At 38.1% G+C, this 20584-nt stretch overlaps 1 protein-coding gene across 1 annotated transcript in view; it reads left to right on the plus strand.

Moving 5' to 3' along the window:
- Nucleotides 1–20584, plus strand: part of rbm20 (RNA binding motif protein 20) — a 56872-nt gene that overhangs the window by 17660 nt on the left and 18628 nt on the right. The window contains exons 2-4 of the mRNA XM_044345927.1: nucleotides 17257–18301; nucleotides 18829–18893; nucleotides 19343–19449. Coding sequence (XP_044201862.1) covers nucleotides 17257–18301; nucleotides 18829–18893; nucleotides 19343–19449 — 1217 coding nt within the window. The remainder of the gene's footprint in view (nucleotides 1–17256; nucleotides 18302–18828; nucleotides 18894–19342; nucleotides 19450–20584) is intronic.

The raw sequence follows: 20584 nt of genomic DNA on the forward strand, positions 1-20584 counted from the left end.
TTTCTGGTGTCTGCTATCAGCCTCTCTACTACTGCTATCAGAGTGCGTCAGGGATGGATGAAGACATGTCTGTGTGTGTGTCTGGGGGGGGGGGGGGGGGGGGGGGGGGGGGCACAGCCAAAGAGAGGAAGAAGAGTGGGATGGAAGAGAGGGTGAAACAGAAAAAGCTTTTAACTGGGAGAGGCACAGTGAGAGGGGGTTGCGTACACAAACAGAAAGAGTAAATGATAGAGCAGTGGCATCATGCCTGGCAGTTTGAGGAAAAGATTAGAAATCAGAGAAGCTAATGGACCAACTAAAATATCCAGGGTGATGAGGGAGGGGGCCTGGAGGTTTTCCATTTGTCACCACAAGGTCAAAGCCCATACCGAAAAGCCTCCTGTTGATTAACCCTCTGGCTAATTAATTGCATCTTGGGGATGTGGAAGGGCATATGGTGGTGGCTTCTGATGTTCCCTTTGAGATAGCCGTTATTAAGTAATTAGCTGTAATTGCACTGCTGATATGAATGTATTAATGAGCTGTTCTCTCTATTCCATGCTTGTCTTGGTAACATGAAGTGTTTTAGCTAAAACCTGTAGGAAGTACCTGAGTAAGAATAAAGACTGCATTCATGTTTTTGTGTGTGGGTCTGGAACAGCTCAGATACAGCTGTCAATGACTCATCAACGTAAAGATAGAGGGGCTGTAATCCTCCTGCTTCCCTGCAATTTGTGGATTTGCTGAAAATAAACTTTGCTAGCTCAGACTGGTCTGCTAATGCCGTATTTCCTTGCCCCTTGGTTTTTTACTCACCAAATGTTTCACTCTTTCTACAGAGATTTTTTTATATTGTTATTTTTAAAGTTTACTTCATGGAGATAACCCCAAAGACATTTTAATCACAACTACATTACGACCGTTGCAGATCATGGCATATTATTACCCATATGCTATCAGGCCTCTGTGCATTCAAACATACCCAGATGTTACTAAGTGTAACTGTATATTGTGCAAATCTGTGACAAATCTGTGAGATACATGAACTGAAGCTTTGGAAGGCTTTTACGTTTATATGACTGTAATTTTGTGTTCAATGACTGATGTGGTCTATTTATTAAACAGTCCTCTAATTTCTGTTGTAAGTGTATAATGTCTATTACACAGCTATATGTATTTGCATAAAAGTGTTTTTCAAAATTTGAGACTGACTGAAGAATTGGATTATGATAGTGCCTGTTTTGTAAACAAGTATTGTCTGGCATCGGCAGTAAAATTCAGGTAACTTCTGAACAAATAAGTCAAATCTTACCATGTCATTTTTTTCAGATCTGACATGCTTGACCCTCAACCTGGCAGCTCTGGTTTCCCTAGTCCTTGATGAAATTGAAATTGTCAATTAACTTTAGTTCAGAATTATATGTGCTTGAAACTAAAGGTAGATTTTAATACCGTGTATTTGTAGCCATAAAATTAAAAAAACACAAAATAAAGAGTCTACTTTTATCACTTATAATTTATGACTGCGTATTATTTCACTGACCGGGCTTCACAGAGAAATCCCTTGATGGTCATTATTCGGGGCATAGCCAACCCATTCTGTCCTCTGGCTTTGAAGGGGATTTCTCACTTACACTGGGGTTTTGCTGGCAACTTTCTCTTTCTCATTTCCCCCTCTTTAGTTCATTTGTCACTTTGCGGCTTCTGCAAAGCAGCTGTTGGAAAAGTTGCTGAGTTCACTCGCTTTCATTGTTTGGGCTAATTTGTACTAATGGCTATTTGAGCAGCCTGTGATGCCAGCAGCTTCCTGGGATGAGACATGTTGGGCCATATGGCTGTAGTGCCCTCCCAGTCACTGTCAGACCTTTATCGTGTCCACCCTGTGTGTGTGTGTGTGCGCGCGTGATTGGCTTTTTCCTCCTAAATTCTTAGCCCATCTGTTCTCTTTACTTTGAACAAGACTGTGTCATCTTCATTACTTTGCCTTGTGGTGTGCCTATTGATTTATCATACTAACGCAATAGCGTACTACTGTATTTCAACATTTCAAGACACTTGAGAAAACCATATTAATCCATTTTAATTGCAACTAAAAAATGACTGAACTATAGTCAATATATTTTGGATAGAATCCGTCTCGATTAAACGGTTGTCAGTAATGGAAATTTAGCAAAAACAAACATAACACACATAAATAAATCAACAGATTCTCACATCAGCATTAGCAATTTATTATTTATTCATTATTTATTTAATTATATATTTATTTATTTCTGTGAGTATTGAACACTGAGTCCCCAAAATGTGTCAGATATTGAACTTATTTATGAAATTAGGCCATTCTGTCATTCACCTATTAACACATTTTCCTCTTTTAAACAAATATCAAGGGAAATGCATAAAAAAATTTGTAGAGATGGTCAAAGCGTCAGTGTTAATCTCTATATTTTGTCGGGGGTTTGGGTTCCATAATAATTCCATGAAAAATGAACACTATGTACTCAGATATATATATATATAGAGAGATTTTTATTTATTATTGATTTTAATATTTTTCTATATTATGATATTTTATATTTCTTTTTCTTGATAACTGATTTTGCTTCTGTTCAAAAAAGTCAGTCACATTTTTTTTTTAATACACAGATGGGACATAATTCATTAGTGAATATGTCTTCTGTATCTTTTCTGTGTTTTCAATCTTTTTCAATCTACCACCTCATTCAAATCCTTTAAGTGCTTGACAAAATGTAAGTAGTATTATTGTATTACTGCAGCTTCTGTTTTAAAATCATGAAAGAAATTTAAAAAAAAACAAAAAACTTAGCTCTCTGTGTTCTTCTGCTTTTTGTGCAGTCTGATTTTGTGCAGGCGTCTTCACATAGTGAATCGTGTTCATCCTTGCCTTGGTTGCTATCATTTTCAATCACATGCTTAGCGTAAAAAGAGAATTGCAAGGGGGGAGTGAGTCTACGCCACCCTAGAAGTCATACCACAGATCTTACATTATAGGTCAGGCACATGGACATACTGTAATATCATTTTCCATGTTAGTGGACAGGAGTACATTGAAGTTGAGAGTCATTTTTAGAAATTATTTTTTTTGTTGTGTTTTATGCATTAAGATGGCACTGTATATTACACTGATTGCACAGGAAAGTGTGCATTTATAGCTGTTACAGGGATTTTATTTGTGATCTCTTCTTTCCTCAACAGTCTCTTTAACCATGGGGCTTTCCTTGACAATTTTTCAACCACCTTTCTCACCAGTGCTGGAATGTTTGTTTCCTCTCAATCCATTTTTTTTTTCATTTTGAAAAACGAGGGCAGGAAACCCTGAGGGTAGTTTTAAGTATTGCTCAATGGCAAAGTTGTAATTTTAAAAAAATAATGGGAGGTGTGAAGGGAGCAGAGCTGTCATTGGTTAGGAAGTCCAAGAGTGGGACGACACAACTGGGTGTGATTGGTATTTGTAAGCATGACAGCAGTGACAGATGGTAAAATGCAATGCTTTCTTTGGACAGAGATGGATGAGAGTGGGAGTGAGGTAAGAACAGAGAGAGATGGTAATATGAAAGGAAGGAAGGGCTGAAGGAGGGGTTGAGGGAATCATCGCTACGTCACCTTGTACACCAATATAGCTCTGATGTTGCTGACCACATTCAGGGAAGACTCTAGTTTGGTGTCCATTACTGTGTGCTGCTGCTACTCGTGAAAGGAACTATTCAGTAAGCCTGTGGAAAATGTAATGGTCCATTTTATATGTTTATATTTCGAACTACAGAATTTCATAAAGAAAATGTGTAGACTCTTAATGTGTCACTGGACAGCACAGCAGCAGCCAGTGTAAGAGAAATTTACTGTCTACACCCGGACAGCAGCTATAAATAACTATTTTAGAGCAGCAGGAAAAATGGCTGGTCGGGCTCAGTTGTCAAAGCCAACACAATCCTCCCCCACTCCTCATATTACTTTACCTCTGAGTCTTGTGACGCTTCCTGTGCTTGAATTTCCACCTTACAAATATTTCTCTAATCCAATTTAGACAACATTAACGAGCTACGAAAAAAAAGTCTTATCTATTTTGGGCTCACCATTCTCCTTTTATTCCTCATCCCACCTGGTACCCTCTCCCTCCCTTTTTTGATTGACTGGAGGATCAAGGAACAAGGAGTGTTATTTTTGTCAAACTTTGTCAAAGTTCGGCTACTATGACCGATGCTATAGCTGCTGTAAGTTTAGACTTTCCCTGCAGCCTATGCGGTCATCATCCTTCTTTATGCCAGCTGCAAGTTTGACAAGCCAAATGGATCTCTAATGTCACTTTGTCCAAAGTCCAAGCAAGCTGTTCGGAGACTCAGTCACCTGGCCCACAGCTCTCAGCACCCAGTTTGACACTCAGCGTCAGCAGATCCCAGGTAACCGGAGGGCTTTTCTTAGCTCTTGTCACCACTCTTACATCAAAACTGACCACAGAACACCTGATAGGCCAGAAAAGAGAGGCAGGTGTTGATAAACTGTCAGAAAAACATTGGTGTTGGAATTTATGGTTTACATTTGAAAGCTTAGCAGGTGGACTTTAGAGAATTACAGTATGTTGAGCACATTTTTTAGTCCAGGCGAGAAACAAATAAATTGCATGTTTAGATCGCTTAAAAACATTCTTCTCAAGTCTTGTTTCTGTATATTTTTTAAGGTTTGACATCAAGCTTCCAGTGACATTTGTACATCAGACAGGTGTCATTCTGAAGCCCTCAAGTGGGCACAATGTCAGTAGAGCTCTAAAGACTGATTGTAGTTTTCCTGCCAGAGGATGTATATTTGTTGGAATGCTCTTAAAGTTCCACAGTTGGGAGGCAGCTGTCAAGTCAGAAGGTTCCTTTTGACCTGCATGTTTCTCAGTGACCCCAACATCCCGTGTTACACCATCTTAATGGTTGTAACAAGATCACCTACGGCTACCATGTGTATGTCAGAGAGAAGTGGAGAAAAATGTTTCTCTAGTGTAAGCTGCTTAGGGTTTAGTTGCATGGCCCAACTTGTAATTGTTTGACTGTCAGTGTCTTAATGTCAGACATATGAACTTATAGACTTACTTGTCAGTGATAGACCGAGGTTGGATACATGCGATTATAGTTACCTCACAAACTTTAGTTTATCTTTTGATATCACTTCATAAAACCCCATGACTGATCCCCAGCATAAATCTGACCTTTTTACAAGCATCACCAGAGCTACACGGTATGAATCAAAGTGATGCCTTACTCTGGATACGGCAGGCTTAAGGGGGTCGTGAGGGGCCAGACCCTATGTCTCTGTGGCCAAGATACCTCACCCATTGCAAGGGTACCATAAATCAGAAATCACCCCCCCCTTGCAACTGTGCCAAATGTAGTGCAAGGCAAGCTGACCCTGCTTCCTCACCCATGCCTCGCCCCATGCAACCGTCTCTCATGGCATGATGGTGGCTATGTGTTAACTATGCAGGCCGTGGCTATGTGTCTGATTTGCTGAAAAGTTAAATTAAGGCTCTGGAATGTCAGTAACTGTTTATGCCATATTGGGAAGAGGAAGGGCTGCATGGTCTCTTGATTAGTGTCTTGAGCCACATATTCTGAAGTCCGTGTGTATGTATGCATTTCTGTCCATGTGTCTGTGTACGAATGTAGATGTCCACATTTGCTTGCGTGCATTTGTTGTCAGCCATGAGCATTCTGTCTATACAGCTGCAAAGCAAAGTTTTAGCAAAGTTTTAGCTAATTCTGCATGAAGGATCGGAAAAAGTATCTCAAGCACTTTGATCCCATTCCAAAGGTGACGAACAAAGTGAGATTACATCAAGAGTCACAGTATGTAAATCAGTGCCTGCAAATGTAAACATTGTGACATCCAGCAGACTGGATAGAACCTGCTGATCAAAATGAGTACAGTGCCCTCATATGGCAGGCTCATACACCCCTGTCAGATCTCCTGGGGCCAGTTATGTGGCAACATGTGGCACCACCTAGTGGGCCAGGGAAGAAGTGTTTGATAAAACACAATGCTCTGTGTGTGTGTGTGTGTGTATGTGTGTGTGTGTGTTAGAGAGAGAGAGAAGAGCGAGAGAGGGCTTTTTTGCTTTCCCTTGATCATAAGCTCTGTCCTATCATTTTGTGGCAGGAAGCAGCATATTTGCTAAACAACAAAAAATGAATAAACCAAAAACATACTTAAACCAATTTTAATAGCTCCGTAGAATTACATCAGCAGTTGTTATTATCGATGTTAATATTATTGACCCTTTTTTCCATGTTTAAATCAGTTTACTGCATCGGTGGTCATAACAATAATAATAATCCCTTTTGTTTATTGTAGGGTTAGGGTGAGTGTCAATACGTATGGTAATAGCACAGGATAAAAAACGGCTTGTTCTCTCTTTGCCGTCTGATGGGTATGATGCTAACAGATGGAGTGGCTATAAATCTGTCAGGGTCATACCTTCCTGGGAGTTGAATGCTTGTGTGCTTAGGTAAAGTGCTCATTTACTACTGAAATCTATCAATAGTGCTCTACAGAAAAGAGAGGGAAATAAAAAAAAATTACAGTAGATGAAATTGTAGGCTTACATGGATTAAGTAAGATCATTTTTTGTGGTATAACTGTCCGTTTTACAGTGTGTATTAGTTTTTTTTGTCTGCAACACAGAAATGTTTGTTTTTAATTGTAAAATGTTCACGTATTAATTAGATGATGGCTAAATACAAACTGTATTTTGTAATTTTGTATAAGGTTGTTTTACCAACTTGAAAATCAAACCAAGCTATAAACTAAAAAAAAAAGAGGGAAAATGATAATAAAAAGGAGTATTTGCATTTTTTAAAAATTGTTATCTTTGATTAAATATGACAATAAAATATAAACGTAATAGAAATCCACACAGCTCTGTAATGTGATGGTATAAATAAAAACAGAAAGAGAAATAAATTACAAACGTATGCCGCTCTGGTCGCAGTGTGTTTCAAGTTGGCTTCCTCACACAGCGTCCTTTAGATGAAGAAATGAGAGATGAATCAATCACGTTACATTCTTTGAGTCAAGCCAAAACAACTCATGTTAAAAATGTCTTTATACAAAAATATTTGAATATGACAATGTCATGGTTTATCTAACAATTTTATAGCTTAAGTTTTCCTAATGCGTAGCATGTGATATTTAAGATTATTTTCCTGTTGAGGGATTTTCCTCCCATTGACGTTAACTACAATGTTCAATTTTGTTCAACATTCTTATGAACATTCTCTTTACGTTGCTTGTTTAGTAATTTTTATGAAAGAGTTAACAGTAGGCTTATTGCTTGCTTTTATTCTAAATAATTTATTTTAAATATTGTGCTTTACAAATACCCCTTTTTTGAGGTTATTTGCATTTCCATCTTTTCTGGTTTATCAACCAATCATTTAAATTTTAATTTGTTTTATTAGTTTAATGTCCAAAATATAAATAACATCAAAATACAATTAAATGAAGGACAGCTTCTTGATACTTAAATAGTTGATTTGAAATTTTACAGGCACAGTAACGGCTGAACTAAAGAGAACTAAATTTAAAGAAATAGATTGACACTTTATCTTGAGGAGGTTAATATATTTCACATTGACTTTTTAAGTAATTGTTTAAATCTATAAAGAGTAACACCAGTATATTTTGCCAGTCACCTAAGAATTCTTTTTCTTATTTTTATGTAAGTATAAATATATTTTAATGTTTTTACTTTTGGCAGCATAGTTTGCTGAAATCAGAGCACGTTTTCCAAAGTAGTAATTTCTGAAGTACATACACATTCACAGAGCTATAAAATCCATTATTGCTAGTTCGCTAGTGACTGATATAGGTGCGTACATTACATCATGCTCTGTCTGTGTCAAACCCCAGACACACTCAGTAAAAAATAACAGTCCATCAAAACCAGTTCGGCTCACACACTTAATAGGCCACATCTAGATCTATATCTACGGGAGTAGCATATTGTCCAGTGTTCTTTAAAGAATATGAATTTTATACAACTTTGAGAGGGGCGATGGAATATTTGATTTAATATCTTACATGTGTTATTATAAAAGATGATGTAGACAGTCATTAGTAGTCAGACATTTTGCTGACATTACACTACATTAAGCTTGATCTGGGCCAAACATCAGCCTATGGATGGCACAGCATTACCCCAAGGCCTCCTCTGTAAATATGTTCTGGTCTAACCCCGTCCTCACGCACACATTCTGACCACTTGTGACTTTTCATCACATGTGTCTCCTCTGCCTCTCCGGTAGTTAATAACACACGGCAGCAGCGTCACTCACATAGGGTAAAGACCACTAGCAGTGATGTTATGCTAGTGTACATGTGCTAGCATTAGTCGTCGAATTAGAGGGTAGAGACATGCGTCAGTCTCAGCTGCCGGGCAGAGGTCAGACTATAGAGAAGCAGTGCCGAGTGTTGTGTCAGAGGTGTAACTCGGACCTCCGCTGCCAGTCTTTCAAGGTTTGTCTGCTTCCTCCAATACCTCCAAGTGTGCTTTTGGATAGAAGCCTATAGTAGTGCAGTGTTTGTGGAGGTAAATTTTGTCTGCTGTACTGTGTTAGGGATCCACACAAAGGCAGGATTTACAGTTGTCTGTGGAAGTACACTGTGTGCGGATGTTGTGGCATATTTTGTTGGATGTTTCATTGGACTCGGTGGATGGCTATTCTGTAGCTGGACTGGACTTGAATCCTTCCTCTAATTTGTTGCTTCCTCCGATGAGGCTCTGTGGAGTGATTGGGCCCATGTGGCGTTTTGTTATGACTGTGGAGCTGCCTTTGATCTCCGTGAAAGTGTGTTTTTTTGCAAGGACAGTGTGGCCTAGAATTGAACTTTCTAGACACGCTGAGTTAAATGTGTTTTCTCTCCAAAGCTGTAAAGTCAAAAATAAATATTTGATGCAGTTTGCTGAAGTTGTGATTACATACTTATCAGGCCACCACATTTGTTCAGTTGAATACTGAAATAGGTTGAGCTTCTGAATTAGCTGAAATATTTTGCAATATTTATGCATGTTTTATGTCAAGATTGAAGGTTTGGAATGTATCATAAAAGCTTTTAAATGTGTTAACTAGACACACCTTCCCATTCCCTTGAATGAGAAAGTGTGTCCAAACTTTTGGACTGGTACTGTACGTCCATCAAAGTCAGTTGACATTGATATGTAAACTGAATGATGCAGTGGGTCTCATTTGTCTATTAGAGATGAAAATTGTTGCCAGTAAAAGTTCACAAAATTTTTTAAACATTAGTATTAAAGCTTGAGTGCGGTACATTTACATATAAACGAACATCTCTTACATTTAAGCCCTAGTCAAACGAGTTCACACAATGCTGATTAAGCCTATCACCGCCAGATAAATCTCTCTGTATTTCACAGTATACAAAGTTTTTAATCTGGTGTTTGTGGCGACTTTCCCATGCTGGCTCACCGGTAGTGATGCATTTTACATCAACCAGCAATGATTGGTTTCCCCAAGTTGACGGGAAACTATAGAGCATGCGCACCAGAGACTTCTGCCAGCCAAGCCGGCTAACTTCCAGTTTAGCTCTCCGCTAAGTTAATTATTTAACTATTTACTCTCACTGAGTAAAAGGGGAGACAAAAGTTCTGCACTGCAGGTTTAAGTTAATTGTGAAGCTTCATTAAAAATGTTTAATACTTACAAGTTTTATTCTATCAATGAATGACACTAAATAATTTCATCAATAAGCTGTATTTCACAATTACTCTGGCTTGTCAACAGTATATAATCACCATGCAGTGGTAAGCCATGATTAAGATATATTGGAGCAGTTTTTTTAATCATTAATTGATAATGTGCAGAAATTGGTAAACATGATGATGTCACCTTAAGCTTGTAGGATAAAATTCAGGATACATTTCAGCAGCGAAGTTGAAATTCATTTCTTAATAATAGGAAAATTATTGGTGTGTTTCCACAAATTGATCAGGGGACCTACACTTGACAGATTTCCAATTTAGAAGCCTACACACTAACGTTTAAAAGCATTGCCTATCATATTTACACTTCCCCATGTTCTTTTAGTAGATACCCTGTAAAACCTGGTCAAAGTAAAAAAAAAAGAATTACCAACAACAGTAGTACAGTGGCTACTAAATTACACTTCAGTCCAATCTGACCATCCACTGATAAGTGGATAAGTTTTCTTCTTAAAGCCTGAATATAGCTAAAATGGGAAATGTACATTCTTGTGAACTAAGTCAGACATCACTTTTACCTTACTTCATACATTTTAAATGCTCTATGAATAATTTGACCTGACCTGACTTAAAGTATTTTTCTTTCTAAGCCTCGTACGCTGCTCTGAACACTATAGAACAATAGAACTATAGAACAATAGAATATATTATAGATGACTTACAATTCACACAAATTGTATTCTTCTACTCCCTACATGTACTTTGATTAGAATATTGCATGTTTTTATTATGCTTTATATATTGTATTTGTAATTGTGAAAAAAAACAGGAAAATACCTGGGTCATGTAAATTTGCAAATTTGTTTACGTGCATGAGTTTTTAAATTACCACATGAAGCTATTCTTAAGACTGAGCTAACACTGTTTGTTGGCGCAGAAGCTCTCCTATGACATGGCTTTGACTGCGAGAGGCTTTTTTTGGCTGTCAAAGGTAAAGTCATGAAGAGCAGGGCAAAAGTAGTAAACGAAAAACACACTGGCATTATATTAAAAAATAATAATAATAAAAACGGAATGGTCAAATCATCACAGACAAAAATATGTATCTATTTTTGTATATTATATTCAGATCTCAAATATTTGCAACAGTGTTCTCTCTGGGATGCAACAATACAAGTGTGTAGGGGGATTTAGAATAATGGGAACTAAAGTGACACAGAATTCAAACCGAGCTCTCTGCTACAATTTAAAATGTTTTTTGAATTGGATGTTTGGTATTTTCCACAGAGTTAAAAAACAAAACAAACAAACTTGTGTTCACCCTGAAGACATTTCTTTTGCTGGGATGGAACAGAAGAATGTCAGCTTTTGTTTATATATGTTTTAACTTATATGACTCTAAACATGTTAAAATACATTTGTTTCCTTCATTAAAAAACAGAGTTTATCACCACTGCGAGATTCCATTCTTCCATTCTTCTCATGATTCAGCAGATCTTTGAAGGAAAGTCAGTTTTGCCCAATTTCTGAATCATTGAGTTTATCAGTTTATCATTTATCACAAAGAACAACAAAGTATGTACTGGAATAGTGTTGTATTATTTATTACATACATCAGACACCATACACATATTCAGCTCCTCTCTTGCAAAGTATACATATTGTTACAAATATTCTACCACTGCATTTTAACTTGCATTTTTAAATTTTATTATGAATTAAGATAGAATGAAAACGGATCCTGTTGAAACATAAATAACAAAGGTTAATATGTTCTTTCAACAAAGTCAGTTATGCTGCAGTTTTAGTCAGGAGGTGTCCTGGTGGTGTAGCTTTCTGGACTGTTTCAAACTTGAATTTAACCTCTTCCCTTCCACACCTGGTTGCAGTTGATTTGACACCTATATTCCCTATCTTCATCACAAGATTGGTCTGAAGTGTCTCGTACACTGTGCCAGCTGCCCAAGAGTCCATATTAGTCTATTAAGGACACTGTGTGTCTGGATGGCATAGGGCAACTCTAGTATTTATAGCTTTGAGTCATAAGCTGGGATGGTGTAAGTGTATCTCTCTTCATCATCAGCATGCTTGTTCACTTAAGAGTGTGTACAATCAGCAGTGAAACTGGGGACTGTCAATTGTCCAAAGTGAGTCAGTTGTCATAAATACATTTGTAACTCCTTAGACTGTGGTATGTGATATTGCACAAGTATAGGTCTGTTTTGTCTTCGTTATCTCACACACATAAAACCTAAACCATGCAGAAACACCTGTGTGATCCTTTAACGTCATGCATGTCATTTTGGCAGCAATTTTGGTTTTGGCTTTGTTCTCATAATAAATAATAAAACTTTTTTGTTTAGAACTTTTCTGAACAAAGTTACAGAAGTGCTTTACAGGGAGAGGTGTAAATATATTTTCAGTCTAAAACATATATTTGATGTTTGTTTGAAAACACCTTTTAGAGTTAATTTTCACTTACATTTGTTCATCAAAATATAATATTTGAAACATAATTTGAAATAGAATTTCAATATATTCTTTAGCATTTAGCTTTTAAATCAGTAATACTGTTAGTGGCTGAAGTTAACTTAATATTAGGTTTTGTATAAAATGTGAGTTACAATGTTATCTTCATTGTGTGATATCAGTGGGGCAACAATAAGCTAAATCGGACTTAGTATTTTCTGTTGTCCTAAAACATTTATATTTTTAACTTTAATATTTAGCCACATCAAAATTCTAAATTATCTTTTTTTTTGAAGATGAGCATGAAGTCTTGGAACTATAAGTCTTAACTACTGAGCAGCCTGACCGCCAGAATTGATTGGACATGTATTACAATAGTAAATCATAACATAGAGTACGACTAATAAATGGAACAGTTATGCCAAAAGAAAAGCTATGTTGATGAAACTTAAATCATTGTGATGTAGAACTGCAGACATGGAATCAGTTATTGATTCTCTTTAATGAATGTTTGATTATTTGTCTCTATTAAGTTTTTACAATTGCTTTTATTTGCCTTTATTGTTTGACAGCCGTTGCACTTGTACTGACAAATAAAATGATAGAACTGAAATTGCCCAACCTTAAAAACCTTTGAATAAATGCAGAACCTTAACATTAAGTATTGTATATTGTATACAGTATTATATATTGAAAATTGTCACCCAAATCCTTTAAGTCAGTTACAATACAGTTCAGTTCAGGTTTCTCAAAATATAAAACAAACTTACAATAGTTTCACTGACTTTTCATTTTCATGCTCAGGGGTGTGATTTCAGGACCGTATGTCTACAGCAGAATAGTTAGAATAGCTTAGAAGGAGTATGAGTGATGGTTGTGATATAAGTTTATGATGTGGCAATGTAATCTCAAGACTACATCACAACTACAGAAGCCAGAGGGAAGATAGATCTGGAGGTGATAATCTTCCACAAGATTCAGTTACATACATTCATATTCGAAAATGTCTCTTGAACTTTTTTTATATTCAAGAAGGACAAGTACATTAGTCTTATAATGCATTTCTCCACATGTGCAGTACTACCTTTTGTAGTTGCTTGTAAACGTGTTTACAGGCAACTATAATTCCAGTGCGTCAGTATCTCCGTGTGTAAAATTTATTTGATGACAAAACCGTGTGTAGAACAATTTTGGATTTCACCATGGCTAATCTGATTGGTCTGTCACCTTTCAGCGGAGCGGAACAGTGGCAAGATAGGGCAGTGTCAGGTGCTTAACATAGATGATGTGATGAATAGTTGAGTAGACTAAGTTTAGACAGCATGTGAGAGCATTCATCAGAAATTGAAAGGACAGGCCAGTCAAACAGGGTCACAGCACCAGTAAACGATGCGTTCTAAGTGGTTCTATTACAGTTGCTTGTGTTGTTGCAAACTTGTGTTCAGTACAGTCAGTACAGTGTAGCAGTAGAAAAATTAGCTAACCCCTTGATATTTGAATCATGCTCTATCCAGCTAATTGAAACATGTACAAAATGTTCTTTTCTCTTCTGGCCAGACCAGACTTAAAGCATTTGTTGTCTGTAGAGCTTCAGAAATATCTGCAAAAGAAATGAATGCCCATATTTTTCATGTAATTGATTTATGAGATAATCTAAAGGTAAAGGTAGGCTACTTAATCATTAAGCACACACCATCTGCCTTTTCCACTGATTGGTCTAAGATAGCTCGTGTCACCCTATGGTAGAGATGCTGTGACCTCTTTGTTAAAGATGAAATAATTAAAATCATTTTCCATGTTTGTGAAAAGTAATTGAAATTATGTTTGAACTACAGTGGACAGTATACTATCAGTGTGCTAGTCTAGTGACACAACATAATTAGTCTAAGGAGGCTGCTGCTTACTTATCTTTATGGTCTTAGAGAGGAGCTTGAGGATGAATTGTTTCTCCTGGAGCTCACTGACATAGTAGCTGATTTTTTCTTGTCATTAAACTGGACAATCATATCTGTGAAAGTGGGAGACAGAGACAGGGGTTTGGAACCCTGCAATTAAGTAATTCTGGAGTCCACAGCTTTAGGTACGTCTTGCCCTCCATATCCACCCCATTGCCAGTATTATACAACCGAGTTGCTACAGATAGCAGTCTTACTGTCACTGTGTAGTTCACACTGCACAGCAGAGGCGAACATAGCTCCTGAATGGTGATTAATAGTGAAATATCAGAGCATGTGTATAAAAAAAAATTATGAAATTATAAAAAAAATTCAGGGCTCAAGTATCAGTGAAAGTCGTAACAATGAGCATTTGCCATGATTACTAGCTCAAGTAACCAGTTTTCCTTGTTATTTTCCTTAGCCATACAAACAAAGGAAAAGACTTATTGCTGATCATAAACAAACACATTTTTTGGTTAGTGAACAACTTAATCAGTAGCATACTTCTGTGTAATACCTCTTGGCACCGATTACTTCCTTTGGTTTGTCCTAATCACAGCAGCCCTGACAGCCAACTGATGGCTGCGCCCAACTGTTGGCCATCTGCTGACTTATCACTTGTAAGATTTGCCTTGTTTGCTGATGCGAACTGTGAGGAACACAGTTGTGTGAATATGAGGAGCTGAAAGTTTCTAACAGCCAATGTCAATAAAAATAGAAAAGCAGTGCAGTAATGAATAAATGCCTCTGAGTAATACCAGTAATATATCGTTTTCTGTTTTATGGTTAATGGCAGTAGCTAATGTAACAGCTGCTGGCGGTAGCTAGTTAGCAGAGCCTAATATGAACGCTCATTAACCCTCTCCAACTGTACAAAAGCGGTCATTGTTTCGTGGTTGTTGGTACAATATTTACATAAAGCATAAACATTTGCTTCAGCCAATACATCCGTGAGAATACTGTAATATTTTAAAAAAGTATGCAGATCCACAATTGTTACATTAGCAATCAATAATGGTATTGTAGTAATGCTTGAAAACAGTGTGAACTAGGGCTGCACAATTATGGCCAAAATGATAATCACAATTATTTTGATCAATATTGAGATCATGATTATTTATCATGATTATTCATTGATTTTAGGGACAAAATATATTTATTGCACTTTCAGATTTAAATAAACAGAGCACTGCTTTCATTCCCATGTTGTGCTCCATTCCTGCTTATGTACAAATCTTTGCATCAAAATAAGACTGGTCCTTATTCACAGTGCATCTCCTAGAAGCACAATATAAATAAAATTGTACCAAAACTTTTTACCCAAAATTAAATGAGCAGAGCACTGCTTTCACTTTCACGTTGTGCTACATTCCTGCTAATTAACAAATTGTTGCATCAAAATAAGACTTTAAATAAGGTTCTTATTCACCTGAATTCAGTGCATCTCCTAGAAGCAAAATATAAATAAAATTGTACCCAAAATATAAGCAAACTAAAAATAAATATGCTATCACATAATGCAGCCAGATGAAAACAATTGAGGCCTATGCAGAAAAGGCAAAAAGATAGTGTTTAAAGGTTTTTGGCAAGAAACCTCAGCCTGTCAACATTTTCTGGCTTCAGAGACGAGCAAAGGCAGGTTGCTACATTTCCCCCAGTGCTAAAACTTGTGGCTCGAATGCAAAAGTACTTTTCCGCCAGATTTGAGAATCATGGGTAGAGTCTCAAGTCTTCCCTCCACGAGTCCAGCACGCCCTCCTCACTTACAGCACATTACAGCTCTTGATTTCATAGCACATTTTAATCCACTTTATTTTATTCATTTATAATAAATTCTGTATCTGTATGTAATCACAATAATTAGTTATTACCATGCCTGCACACACAGTCCTCGTCATCTCAGAAGTAAGTCTGGCTTGGATTGGTGCGACATTGTCCTTATCTCAGCTTGAACTGTGGATCAAGAACAGAGGCCATGTCAAGCAGTTCTTGTGTCAGAGAGTCCTTGTATTTTTCATCCAGGTAGTTCAGGGTTTTGGTTTTGATAGTGCATGTTACGTCTGGATCATCATATTATTTTCAGGATAGAGGAGCTGAAAAAGTGGGGGACTGGCTGTATAAAGGAAACACTGACTTACTTCTCACTGGAAAGCACATCAATAAACTCAGTCAGAGGGCAGATAGATTTGTTGATGGCCTGCAGGGCGTCAGTGTCCTGCCATGTGGGGATGAGGTGTCAGGCCTTTCTGTCAGTGGACAAGACATGAGCAATAGCCCTCTGCTGCTCCAGGACTCTTTCTATCATGACCTGTCTCGATCCCCACCTTGTGGGGCACTCTGTCTTCAGTGCATGCTCTGAAAACTTCAGCTCCCTTTGTGCCTCTGTTAGCTCCTTTTTACGCCTTCAGCTGTAGGGCAAACTGCTCACCAGCTTTTTGCAGAGGCCCACTGCACGGTCAATGAGAAGAACATGAGAGATTCATATATAAAATTAAAGCACAATAAAACCTTATCTGCCTCTATAGACATTTGATAAACAGTCCCCATCATATTATTGTTATATTACTATTGTTATTAACAAAGTATTCACACACACATTAACACAGTCAGCACAGATTACACACAATTAATCATCACAGGTTAAACAAAATATTTCAATTAATTACATGCATGCAACTTCAGTGTGTCCTCATGTGTCCTCCAGGTTGCACTGGCAGGATTCATGCAGCTGGTTTCTTCGTATCAAACTTGTATGAAATCAGGTCCTAGGCTGGCAACTCAGAATGTCTGAGTTGCAGACTGAATCCTCATTACGCCATTTACAATGAGGAGTGGAAAAAAGCCAGTTACCTAGTCTGGGTGGCACCAGTAACACAACATGACATAATTCTAACATTTGCTGAATGTCAAAAAACCTCTCTCCACCCCTGTTTCCCATCTCTCTGCAATTTTAAACTGTTATTTTCAAAAGGCAAAAATGCCAAAAAAAAAAAATTGCCCAATCTGAACTCCACTTTAAGAGCAGGCTTGTGATCATAGATACAAACATTAGCAGTTGTAGTAGTTTCTCAACTATTATGTGATATCTAACAAGTCAAATGGATTTGTCCTTTGAAATTATGAAAGTATTTGATGTTTTTTTTCCTATAGCATCAGCGAAGTGCCAGTGGACTGCACCGATAAGAAGGGCCTCCAGGTGGGTGGCCAGCTGTCAGGCGGTGTGCAGGCGGGGCCTCAGCAGCAGAACCAGCAGCTCCTCCTGACCCCAGCCAGCCTCCAGCTCGCTCAGCTCCAGGCCCAGCTTACTCTCCATCGCCTCAAACTGGCTCAGGGGGGCAATACAGCCACTGCTGCCACTGTTCTCAATCAGGTTCTTTCCAATGTCGCCATGTCCCAACCCCTGTTCAATCAGCTACGGACTTCGACAATGGTTGGGAATCCTCAGGGTGCCTTCCCCGCAGGGGTGCTAGGCTTCCCCTCTTCAAATTCAACCATGGGGGCCTTGGTGGGTGGGGGATTCAACCAAAGCCAAGGGAATGTGAGACTGAACCATCATGGCGGAGGGACCACAGTGGGCCAACAGGGTGCAGAGTATGCTAAAAAGTCAGGGTCAGTTTACCCTTCTGATACTGACAGGCGTCTTCAGTACAACTTAGGCGGAGGGACATCTGCAGCATCAGCCACTGCTGGTGATGGACAGTACACAGTAATTAGCACTCAGGCAAAAAACATGAACAATGTTGGTTTTCAGCGAGATTTCTATGGGCAGGATATGCAGGGGCAACAAGCTGGGTTTAGTGTCAATGAGCAGAACATGAATGTTTATAACTCCACTGGACATAAAGAGCAATGGAAAGGTGCTGCTAACTTGAGTCACACTGGAAAGGTGGATATGGTTTCTGATGCTGCCAATGTGTGGACAGCAGCTGGACAGCCAATTCGGTCCAGAACGGAATTATATAACCCAGAGGAGCCAACCCCTGACCCAAAGTTCAATCCCAGCAGTGGGGCTTCCTCTTTTGGTTCAAGTGGCATGCTTGGGTTTGGGGCCTACCAGCCCCTGCATGGAAGTGAGGAAACGTCTTCAGGTACCAGGACACTTCAGCCTTACCAAGTCAATGATTACCATGCTGTTACACCCACTCAACTGCCACACCAATGTAGCATCTGTGACAAGAAGGTCTACAACCTGAAGGTGGGTGAACTGATCAGTCAAAAAGTAAATGCATGTATGTAAATGTATAAAGGGTTCCTTGTTTTTTTAAACATACTAGCTGTAAACCCGAAACTAAACGTATTTATTCAGCAACCAGTGTAACATTTGTCAGCTCACACCTTAATTGAAAATAGACAATGGAGAATTGAGCAAGCGGGCAATTCAATCCCCAAGTAGTTTGTCTGCAAATAAAACATGAGGTCATTTCATGCTCATTAGATGTTCCGAACCCTAAAATGTGTTAATTTCTTGGCTTAGCGTTAGAAAATGGGCATTTTAGCCTAAAAATAGCTGATATAGTATTGCGAAATATTTTTGATTTTAGGGGCAGCCACTCCCTAATCCAAGATGTTGTCTCTTTAATTGCTCCCAGCCATGAGCTTATACATGGGGTATGTAAGAGCTATCAAGGGAGGGCATGCAGTGAGCTTCCAGTGTGTCTGTTCAAGCTGTTCAAGTCTATGTTTGGACGGTGTGTATGTGTGTGTGCATATGTGTGTTTTCAGGACTGGGACCAGCACGTGAAGGGAAAACTACACCTGCAGAACCGAATGTTGTACACAAACGAGGGGTGAGTTATTTGCAACTCTAAATTTCATTGGACAGAGTTTGTAGTAGGTTGTGATCGCGAAATGTGCTTTCCTGTAAACATGGTTTTACTATTGAGTGACAACTTATGATTTTCACAAAGCCAGCAACTTTACATAGGCTATTCTGTTTTTGTTCATTTTGAAACAATTATAAGTGAAAATTTTTGCCTTTATGATTGTCCTTGACCATGGTTTGGTAATTTCTCCACTGTCTTACCAATGTGTATAATGTGAATATCTTTAGTTTTAGCACTATATCAAACTGTTCAGACAAATATCTCTATTTGAGTGTTGGAAGTGTTTTATTTTCCTTTTCCTTGCTCCATATACAGCTGTCTTAATGTCTCTATGAATATGAGCTCTGTCACAAGATATGAGTGAACAAGGCAGGGGAGAGGCTGCTAAAATCAGCCTTCTATGATTGTTGCAGCTCTGCAGTATCAGCTGGAGCAGTTCACTACGCTGTCGGCAGGCCTTCTGATGGAGGTCTGAACACCGGAGGGACGAACTCCATGATCTACTCTGCTGCAAGTCAAGGTAGGGTAACCCATTCGTCACCACAAGTGTCCCTGTATGCTGGCAATGCTAGATATTTGTTTTTCAGATGGCTAGAATATGTGAAACAGAATGATAGGTGGGGGTCAGGGAGTATTTTTAGAGTTACGCGAGGGTATGAGACAACATGTTCTTATAACTTGACACAGAGTATTCTGATACATTGATGTATGCTGTTAGTATGAAGAGTTTTGAAAGCGAGCATATAGTGGTCCATTATACTTACCCAAACCATAATTTTTACTTGTTCCTGTTCTCTATCATATGGATGGTATCTCTCTCCTTAATTACATATCCCTTATTTATTACACACACCGCTTCATTAGGTACACCTGTGCAATCTAGTGCAATCTAATGCAATCCAATACAACAGCTCTGCCATAAATTATACACCTACGAAGCTTATACATTTTCAGTTTTTGTTAACATTGGAAGGTGATAATTCTACTTTCTGTTAATAATTGAGGTCATAGTGGGTGGTGGTGTACTGGAGTGTATTATATTGAAAAGTGTTCCTAATGTTTTGCCTCCCTCGTGTATGTTAATGGAATGGACAAAATCTTAAGGAACACCATTCAATATAATGCACCCCAGTACACCACCAGCACCCACTACAACCTCAATAATAAAGTAGAATTATCACCTTTTTGACAATGTGAACAAAAGCTGAAAATGTATAAGCTTCGTAAATGTAGAATTTATGGTAGAGCTGTTTTATTGGATTGCATTAGACTGCACAGGGCAGACAATATAAAAGCACCTTTGAGCTTAACACTCATTGGTCACAAATTTGATGGAGCAGGTCTTTGAGCACTCCCCTCTCAAAGAACCAGGATTGATTGTTCTTCTTTCATTTAAGTATTCAATGTTTAGAACAGTAGCTGTAAATAACTAGAAACATTTTTTTGAGCCAGCCAAGACACAACTATTGTACTAAGCCAACAGCACGAGCCATTGTATCGAATTCCAGAAGCCATATCATTATAATCACAGCACATTCAAAATTTAAATTTATTTAATATTTAAAATAAAAATGGATGGATATTATGGAGGTTTCCCAAAACATCCATTAAAATGAATTTTCAAACTGCTTGTTTGAAATCATTGCTGGAAGAGA

This window comes from Thunnus albacares, chromosome 3 (assembly GCF_914725855.1).
Source record: "Thunnus albacares chromosome 3, fThuAlb1.1, whole genome shotgun sequence".
Classification (NCBI taxonomy): domain Eukaryota; kingdom Metazoa; phylum Chordata; class Actinopteri; order Scombriformes; family Scombridae; genus Thunnus; species Thunnus albacares.